This window comes from Morus notabilis, unplaced genomic scaffold (genome assembly GCF_000414095.1).
Source record: "Morus notabilis unplaced genomic scaffold, ASM41409v2 Scaffold382, whole genome shotgun sequence".
Lineage (NCBI taxonomy): Eukaryota > Viridiplantae > Streptophyta > Magnoliopsida > Rosales > Moraceae > Morus > Morus notabilis.
In genome coordinates this window covers 468,676-478,680 of record NW_010364200.1, presented here as the reverse complement: position 1 = coordinate 478,680, position 10,005 = coordinate 468,676, and the positions used below count along the sequence as shown (strand labels likewise).

General features: G+C 32.2%; 1 protein-coding gene across 1 annotated transcript; it reads left to right on the top strand.

The window, feature by feature from the left end:
• The first annotated feature begins 603 nt into the window (after window positions 1-603).
• Window positions 604-2,379, top strand: LOC21399455 (trihelix transcription factor GT-3b). Its single transcript, XM_010105962.2, has 2 exons — window positions 604-1,237; window positions 1,541-2,379. Exons 1-2 carry the CDS (start codon window positions 926-928, stop codon window positions 2,111-2,113), a joined length of 885 nt encoding a protein of 294 aa, XP_010104264.2. The 5' UTR covers window positions 604-925; the 3' UTR covers window positions 2,114-2,379.
• The last annotated feature ends 7,626 nt before the right edge of the window (window positions 2,380-10,005 follow it).

The following is a 10,005-nucleotide window of genomic DNA, read 5'->3' as shown; positions in this document are numbered from 1 at the left end:
ATACTCATCTCCCTGCATGTTTGCCACGTGGATAAATAGGGTAGGCGCTCACACGTGGGACATGACAGAATACCGCGTAGGATATCATAAACTCCCGTAAAAAATAATAATAATAATAATAAAATAAACAGCCCACAGAACTCTGAATAAAGATGGAAATTACAGATCAGTTTTCACCCTTTTTAGTTCCTTTAGATTTTGAAATCCATTGCATGCAAAGCTTTTGCCAAAATCCAGTTAAGTCTCGAAAGCCTTTTTCTTGTCAAAAGGGCAAAGACTAGAACCCAGAGAGTTGAATAGAAGATTCCAAAAAAAATAGAAAAAAAGAAAAGAAATTCGGAAAATTAAAAAGAGAGCTTGCAGTGCAAGTTTCGTAGAACTGACAGCAGATAATAAAAGACCCGCCACTCTAATAATACGACTTTTTTTTTTTTTTTTCTCGTAAGCGTGACGACGCGTAAACGCATGCAATGGGAACAAATGTGGAAGTAGACAAAAAATAAAGAGCGATAGATAGAGAGAGAATTATATCCTTTTATTTTTATTTTTATTTTTATTTTTCTGTTTCCGCGTGGACAGATGAGACTGGGAAAATAAGAGCTGTTTTAGAGAAAGCAGGGGAAAAAAAAAAAGAAACTAAAAAAGAAAAAGAAAAGCTTTCTTCGTTAGTTTTCTGAAATCTGAACGAATGATAAGTATAGATTAAAAAATTGAAAGAAAAAAAAAAAACTCTGTTTTGACAGTTGACACTTGAAAGGAAAAAGGGAAAATATTTTTTCTTTCTCCTTGACGATTCACACCAGCCCATTCACACCACCCTCATATAATATTCTCTTCCATTAATCCATCCGACTTTTTCTTCGTCTTCTAGATTGAGATCTTCTTCTTCTTATTCTTATTCAGAAAGAGGAAAAAAAAAAGGTTTATGGTTATGGAGGGACATCATCATCACCATCACCATCATCAATATCAACAACAACAACAACAACAACAGGCGATTCATCATCAGCAGAATATAAGCGTAAGCGTGGATGTGAGCGACAGATTTCCTCAATGGAGTATGCAAGAGACGAAGGAGTTGCTGATGATCAGAGCCGAACTCGACCAGACTTTCATGGAGACCAAACGGAACAAGCTCCTCTGGGAAGTCATCGCCAACAAGATGAAAGAAAAGGGTTTCAATCGCAGCCCAGAACAGTGCAAGTGCAAGTGGAAAAATCTAGTTACTAGATACAAGGTGCGGTTTAATATTCATCACCACTAATAGTTGTTATACATGTATATATTCACTATATATTTCCATATTAATTTATGTATGGTTTCTTAGTTGACGTTTAAAAACATCGACAACAAAAATGATTCTTTTTATATATTTTGTATTTTTATGAATTTCATGGAGACACCGGTGATTGATTGTTTTAGGGTTTTGGTTTATTGTAGATTGACATGTATTTTTCTTTGTGTTTCGAAGGGGAAATCATGACATCTTATTTTAATTACTTTTTTTTAAAATATATATGTACTTTAATATATAATATAGGGATGTGAAACTATGGAGGCTGAAACTGTGAGGCAGCAATTCCCATTTTATAATGAGCTCCAAGCGATTTTCACCGCTCGGATGCAAAGAATGTTGTGGGCTGAGGCCGAAGGAACTGGATCAAAGAAGAAAGCTGTTGCACTGTCTTCCGACGACGACGATGACGAACACAACGACGGTAGTGAAGGAGAACAAAAGGGCAATATTGGGAGTACAATGAGAAAGAAAATGAAGAAAGTGAAGGCTATTGGTAGTAGCAGTGGAACTACTTCAGGAGGTGGTATTAGCAGCAATAATTTGAAAGAGATACTAGATGATTTCATGAAGCAGCAAATGCAAATGGAGGCGCAATGGCGAGAGGCGTTCGAGGCGAGGGAGAAGGAGAGGCGGTTGAAGGAGATGGAGTGGAGGCAGACAATGGAAGCGCTTGAGAGCGAGAGGTTGATGATGGAGAGGAGGTGGAGAGAGAGGGAAGAGCAGAGAAGGATGAGAGAGGAAGCTAGGGCTGAGAAGAGGGACGCTCTTATCACTGCTTTGCTAAACAAGCTCAGAAGAGATGATCATGCTTCTTAGCTAGCTAGGGATCATGTACTACTCATGTGACTCTTGATCATGATCATGAGAGGTTTGTTAATTTATCTCTCTTTGTAACTCCAAAATGGTTTTTTTTTTTATTGATGGGATATTGTAGTTTGGTCTCAATTACGATCGACCGACCTCCTCACTGTTTTTGCCCAACGAGGCTTGCTTTTGCTGGTGAACGGGGGAAAAGAAGCTTTCAATAGATGTCAATTAATGTGTCACATTCTTTTTATTAGATTAATAATCAGATCTCGTAATTATGACCGTCTTTATTATGCAGTCGGCAGTTATATATGTTACATCAAATCAAGGACTAAAACGGAAAGTAAGCTTAATTAGTACAGAAATTTAAGTAGTTAATAACAACATGTATTTTTTTTTGTAATGAACAGTGTGAGAGTATTGAAGAATGCATTGATTTTGTATCTATAATTGAAAGAAATACCGAGAAAACAATAGTGCTTGAGATAATGCTTACTAGGAGCGAGATATTTTTTCGTGATGCACAGTTATATTGAGAGTATATTGCTCCATTTCTCTCACGCACCCTCATGAAAGTGCTGTAACTTTCACTTCCGCAAACACGCACTGACCATTTATTCACAGAGAGGAGATCTTGTTTGCTCTTTTTTATTATTATTATTTTTTTTGGTGCTGAGATTTTTTACTCATATTTAATTGTTACTCATGCTGTATATATATGTGTATAAATATTCGCCATATGTTAGACGTATATTTGGAACGAAATTACTTGGCACAAGTAATATTAATTACGTATAGATATGAAGAAAGCTAGTTCGACGGGCAAACTCAATCTAGCCTTGATTTAATTTTAGGATGACAAGTAGCTTCCCTTCGTTATTAGGAGGTGACATGCGTACGCATGTCCACCAATTGCGTAGAGAAGATGATATATGAATTGGTTTTCCTTTATTGTGCAACTAGAAATGAAAAATTACAAATTTTAAACTAATGGACTTCATGATAGATTTTTGTCTTGTCATAATCATTACAAACTGTACAGGGTGGGAGAATTATATTGAGGCATATTGGTGTTTGCCTGAATAGTGTTTCGGAAATAATATTGCCTTATTCATTCAGGTATTGGTTTTACCTAGCTATATCTATTTCCCTCTTGAAAATTGAAAGAAAGTTGAAATCCAATCTGGAATTTTAATTATATTCGATGACTGGATTAAACTACTAAACCCATATCTGTTTATATATATATATATATGAGCAAGAAACATATCTCTCTATCACTCTCCATGAGGTTTTCCGATGTTTATTGCATTAATCTCAGTTACTTACTTGATCTTCCAAATAAATTTAATTTCTTAGAAGAAATCCTTTTACATTCATAACCTTTTTAGTAAAATAATTACACTAATAAAAGAGTATTTATCAAAAATAAGGGGTAAAAGTCTAGACTCATGCAATCTTAGAAGTAAATTCTCTATTTTTTTTTCATTTTTTTAAATTTGTTTGAGTTTGATGTTTAATTTTTTGTGTTATCTGCTTTGAATATTGCAGTTTAGAATCTAATAAATATGTTAGAACTCCGAGAATATCATGAATATATCTTTTCTCAATTTTGCGGAGTTATTATATTTGTATTCAGTCATTTGTATCATGCTTATATTTGGAACAGCAGCAAAGATACTAAAATAATTTATATAATGTTTCTAACTACGTCATGTGATCAATTTATGAAGCAATTTGGATTGATTGATATACACGATTTAACTTCAAATCTTTTTAGTTCGAAAATATTGTACGACCCAAATAAGGTTAAGAGAGGTGTAAGTTTGGGTCACCCAATCTGGTCCGAGTTCAACGGGAAATTTCGGGTCGGTCTGATTCTAAAAGAAAGAATGTCGGCTCAACCCGGCTTTAAGCTCAAAAAATTTAAATCCGGCCCGAAATTTTAAAGAGTATTTTTTTTTAAAATTTAAAAATATGATGTTTGGACAAGGCCTGACCGGCCCTAAAGGAGAAAAAGTCAGTCTAGTCCAATCATAAGCCCAAAAAATTTAAGACCGAGTAGGGCCAAGCCCGGATTAACAATAGCGGGTCTTAGATTGGTCCGTTTAGCCACGTCCAAACTTGCAGCTCTAAGCATTAGTTAGACGGATAGAATATAAAAGTTACGTACTTAATAAAATTATATTTAATTTCAAAAGAAATTAGTTTAGTTCGATACATGTTATCTAGATATAAAATATGTTTCCTCCAGAATTAATAAGGTTAGTATTTGACTCATACTTCTCCATTCTTCTGTCCCCTTTCTAAAAAACATTTTAAGGAACGCGACTTCTTTTATTAACATTACATGATTGTTAACTAAGATACATATAACAAAAATTAACGTGTTTTGATATTGTTAAAATGTTATAAAAGAAACGAAAATAATGGACAAACAAGCTGAGTCGAAGTCAATATTTTTATAAGGCCTGGTGAACAGCCAAGGACTTGATTGATGTCAAGTCAATTGGATAAGAATGAAGAGTTGTTTTCTACGTACGGTAAAATTCATGTGCGGTTCGTAGTTAGATTTGTGTTCTCTGACTAAAAAGACAGACATTCGAGTCTCAAAGTCTCAAATATTAGCAGACTAATAACATTGGTAGTCTTTAGGAGATTGAGTTTTACATGAATAATGATTATTTACCGTCAATTCATCTTAAAAGTTCAAGTTGTTAAAGGTGGATCAATAATAATTTTATATTCTAAATTTTTTTTATTATTTATTTATTATTTTTAGCTATTTACAATAAGGCCTAGTACGTAGACAATTTTAAATGAATTAAAAAGTACATTTATAAGGATTTAAACTCAAGTAGGCCGATAATAATTTTATATTCTATTTTTTTTTTGTTTTTTACTATTTGCAGCAAGGCCTAACACGTGGACAACTTTAAATAAGGTCAAAGAGTGCATTTATAGAGATTTAAACTCAAGACTTCCCACTCTGATACCATATTAATTACTAGTTCATCTAAAAAATTTAAGCCGTTAAAAAATGGGTCCAGTAATTTTATACCTCTCTTTAAATATACACACTATGTTAATTACTAATTCATCTTAAAAATTTAAGCCGTTAAAAAGTGGGTCCAGTAATTTTATACCTCTCTTTAAAATAAAAAAAATAAAAAAAACATACCTTCATCATACACACCTTCACTGTTTATGAATTTCTCTCTTAAGAAAACTACACATAGACAGGCATTGCCATTCGTAATTGCCTTCTAGTTCTAACCAACAAAACAAAAAAGGGCATACTCCATTAGAGACCCATATATATGCCTTAAACTTTGGTTATATAAATAAATGTGTGCGTGGATGTCAATTAATGGTAAGTTCCATTTCTTATAAATAATACTGGCGAGTTCTTTTGGTGTTTTCCTTATTTCTTTATTTCTTTTCACGGTCACTTCTAAGTCTTGTATTTCTTCATCTGTCTAAATTCTGTCTTGTTTTCCTACAATCCATCATAAGATTATGAGATGGGTTCCCTTAATCCTGGTGATCTGTTGCGTGTTTTTTTTCTAGCTTGTAAATATATTATTTTTCTAAAATTCGTTTTTTCACCCTTTTATGAAAAGAGAGAAGTGCTGCATTTCTTTCAATATGATCATCCACCAGCTACATATCTTTATCGCTTTTCAACCAATCAGCTAGTTTTATCTGCAAAGTGTGACAGTGATTTGATAAATCAACTACCAAAGTTTTAACTAGCATTTAAACTAAAACACTAGCTTTACTCTCTCTCTCTCTCTCAATATTAGTAAGTATGTAGATTGATAGATGATTAGATTAGGCATAATGTGAAAATTTTGAGAGAAAAATCTAAGTTGGAAAAAATCATATCCCAAGCTTAAAATAAGGTTGCAAAATCATGATTGCTCTCTATGATCAAAACAAAAAAGCTCTCAAGCTAACAACAATTAAGGCGTTGTATTTGATATCAATTTATTATATTTTTGTTTCGTAATGTTCTTATGATGATGGAGATTATTTTAAGTAACATGTTTCTACCACTCATCTCATTTCTTCTTGTGATAAATTAGGGAAGACAAGTAGAAGAAGAACGTTATTCAGGTAATCTTTAATTATAAGGAGTTAGTGCTATTTAGAAATGAATTTGCTTCACTAATATGAATAGATAAAGGAGATATATAGGTCACGAAATAGTATATCTGCATCTTCTTAGAAATTGCACCTCTTTGAATAGTTGCAGTTGAATACTTGTACCAACTTGCTGGGGATTGTTATAATATTATTGGTCGTTTCACGTTTGCTACTTAATTATTTATGTGAAGTGAATTATATACTTCTATTTTGGATTTCCATATCTGAATTCTTTATTATGTAGATCCCGAACCGTCTTGCGTGAAAATTATGTAGAATAAAAAATTTTTAATATATAGATTTAATGGTTAAAAAATAAATTTAGCTTTATTGGTAGTAGTTTTTTCAATTACTATTATGAGTCTCGTTGGAATGTCTTAAAAAAAAAAAAAATCACTTTTAGCTTATTTTGTCTAAAACCCCGTTTTTGGGCTGTTTAAATGGACAATATAAAAGTGTTTTTAACTTTTATGAGCTCTTTTGAGATAAATCGCCTCTTAAATACTAAAAAAAAAAAGTGTATAAAAAGTTTTTCATTGACATTTTTAATTTTTTATTTATGAACAACAAATTAAAAATTCCATCAATATTATTGTTTTCCATTACATTTTATTATAATAAGAACTTTTAACTTATTTACCAAACATCTTAAAAAGCTATTTTTAAATAAAAAAAGTTTTTTTATGCTATATAAACATTAATTAAAAAGTCTTAAGAGTAAAAGCACAAATCTCTCAAACGGACCAACTCTAATTGAGTTGTTATTTTAGTTTTTTCCTTTTATGAATATAACTAAGCACTTCATTAGTTACTATAATTTGGAAGAAACCGAGAAGTAAAAGTAAAATAATTTTTCTCTGACCGGTAAATCGGCACTCAGCTCCTCACACGATGAGAATTCCACTTCCTCTTCTTCTTCTTCTTCTTCTTCTTCTTCTTCTTCTTCTTCTTCTTCTTCTTCTTCTTCTTCTTCTTCTTCTTCTTCTTCTTCTTCTTCTTCTTCTTCTTCTTCTTCATATATATGGCGACTCATCATAAATCTTTTTTAGTGTTGAAGTTTCAATATTTCATTATGATGTCCAGCTAATATTACCGCGTTTTCAGCCTTTGTGACAACATCGATGAACTTCACTCGTTATTTTTTCTCACCGACGCATAATAGTGTTACTTTTTTTTGCTCAAAATTAAATATTATTACTTTGTCCAAGTAGATTCCTCATATTATATATTTGGATCACTTCGACCATCCATTTTATCTTGCCTTCAAAATGAGTATCATTTTGCATGCATCATATAACATATATAATAAAAGGAAAAACATCAAAAGTCGGTATGAACGTTACCTATGAATCTTATATTGACGCGTTAGTTAATATATATTTTTGTGATATTATAGCGGTGCACCAATTATAGCATTTTTTTTAGCATTCCTCATGTGAACGCCCAATTATTGCAATCCATTTGTACGTTATAATATCATAATGGTTTCTGTTTCGGTGAAGGAAATTTTTTTTGTGTCCCCATTTTATTAAAAAATAGTGTGAACAATTGTATTGTATTGCGTCAAGCTACTGCCAACTACATATTTAGCGGAACCTATTTTATGTTTAATTGCATACACTCCAATGAGTGACTGATGTTAAAAGGAATATATATATATAAGAGAATGAGTATTGCGTGTGACATGCGAGTTTGACTCGGGTATATGATTGTCTTGATAGAGAAAAAATATACATAATAGTTCAACCAACTGCATTTGAAAGACGACAATCATTATTATTATTTTTTGTTTGAACCCTCAGCAACATTCTTACAGTTATCATAACAGGTTAACAACTTCCACTAGCCATCTTTTGGTCTCCAGAAGTTTTCTATTATTGGCAGCTGGGTGCGCAACTTTAGGGTATATTTATTTCACAACTCAAAGTCATAACTTGAGTTATGACTTCAGTTGTGTATATGTAAAAAAAAAAACACTGTATTAAAAAAATTAAATTTAAATTTTTATGAAAAAAACACTGTAATAATAAAACTTGAATTCTGAAATAAACAAGTCTCAGTGTTATCTAGATGACGTCGTTTTCATAGATTTTTTTTTTCCTTTTTAATTAAATGAAAAGAAAAGAGATAGAGAGAGAAAATGTTGGATGATATAAAACTCACAAAATCTTGTGAAATCTCGATCAATAATTAGTATGCTGCCATTTCAACAAAATTCATGAAAAACCGGGAGTCCCACGTTATATATAAGATTCTTAAAATGATTCACAAGGTTGTTCTCGCACTGCTAGCTAATTCTTGTCAAGTTTCCCTATTAGAACTGTTATGCTCCCTTTGTTTTGAGGTTTTGGCCTGATTTAGGATTATAGTTTTTGGTTCGTTACAGTATTTTTTTCTCTTTAAAAATTTGAATTTCAAAAATCAGAATTATGAACCATGATTCTGAACTCATGAACCAAACGTCACCTTAGATTACATATGGTGTTAGTGTAACACAGTCTGAGACACAGCTTAATTAATTAAGATCCGGATTAATTATGTTCAGTTGTTCGGGTAGAATAAAATGCAGAAAGTAAAAGAACGCACAAAATGGTATCACAATTCAGTACGCACACCTACATTTACAAGGTCTAAGAGAAAATTTCTCATATCGTGTATCTATAGAGTAGGGCCGGCAATTTCAGACACGACACGATGAAACGATACGAGATAAATGGGTTTGGACTGTACGATTATTAATTGGGTCATTAATGGACTAGCACGAATAACACGAAAATAAATGGGCTGGATTCGTGCCAGCCCGTTTAACACGCTTAACCCGTTTAGTTATACGGGCCATTATCGGGCCGACACGGCCCGGCCCAGCCCGACCCGTTTATTAAGCCCATATATATATATATGTAAATTTTTTAGAAATAAACTCTCTTCTATTATTTTCATAATAGTAAAAAATAAGAATAAATAGGCTAAGGAAGAAACCTTATCTTCCTAAAAGAAACTATCATAATTAAAGATAAACTCTAACCTAAGAAACCTTATCTCTAATGATAAACCATTTATCCTCTATTTTATTTAAATTCAAATACAAAGACTTTATCTAATTGACAATATATATATATATATATATATATTAGACAAAACCCTACTTCTGATTCAGTCTCTTGAAACTAATTTTAGTTTTTAGAGCGTAGTTGGGCATTCAACCTCAAGGCTCAAAAAAGAAATTTTCCTATATTTATTTTATGTTTTATGCACTTAAACATTCAAATGATTGGTTATGTTTTCAAACTTATTTAAATGTACTTGGCTATGTTTTCAAACTTCTTTGGATGTTTGGTAATTTGTATGTTTTGAAACATATATACTTGATAATCTAGTAGTATCATATATATGGGTGTGTTTGATATTTAGATATTTTAATGTGTGTTGGCTATTATGCATGATTTTATATTAAGTCATCAATTAATATAGTTTTGAATACAATATAAAATTCTACTATTTTTGCTAGTTGGGTCATAAACGGGCCATAAACGTGTTTTTTTCGTGTTGGCCCATCACGGCACGTTTAGTAATCGTGTTCGCATGTCGTGTCGTGTTAACCGTGTTATTAGCGTTTCGTGTTCGTGTTTAGGTTTCTGGCACGTTTATTAATCGTGTCATGTTCGTGTTCACTATAATCATGTCGTGCCGTAATCGTACCGGCCCGAACACGACACGTAAATACGAATTGCCAGCCCTAGAGAGGCAGTTAC

What these genes read in the sequence shown, in the direction of transcription:
- LOC21399455 (XM_010105962.2), top strand. Translation starts at nt 926, where the DNA reads ATGGTTATGGAGGGACATCATCATCACCATCACCATCATCAATATCAA. An exon ending in ATCTAGTTACTAGATACAAG is followed by an intron (nt 1,238 to 1,540) that starts GTGCGGTTTAAT and finishes TATATAATATAG; the next exon opens with GGATGTGAAACTATGGAGGC.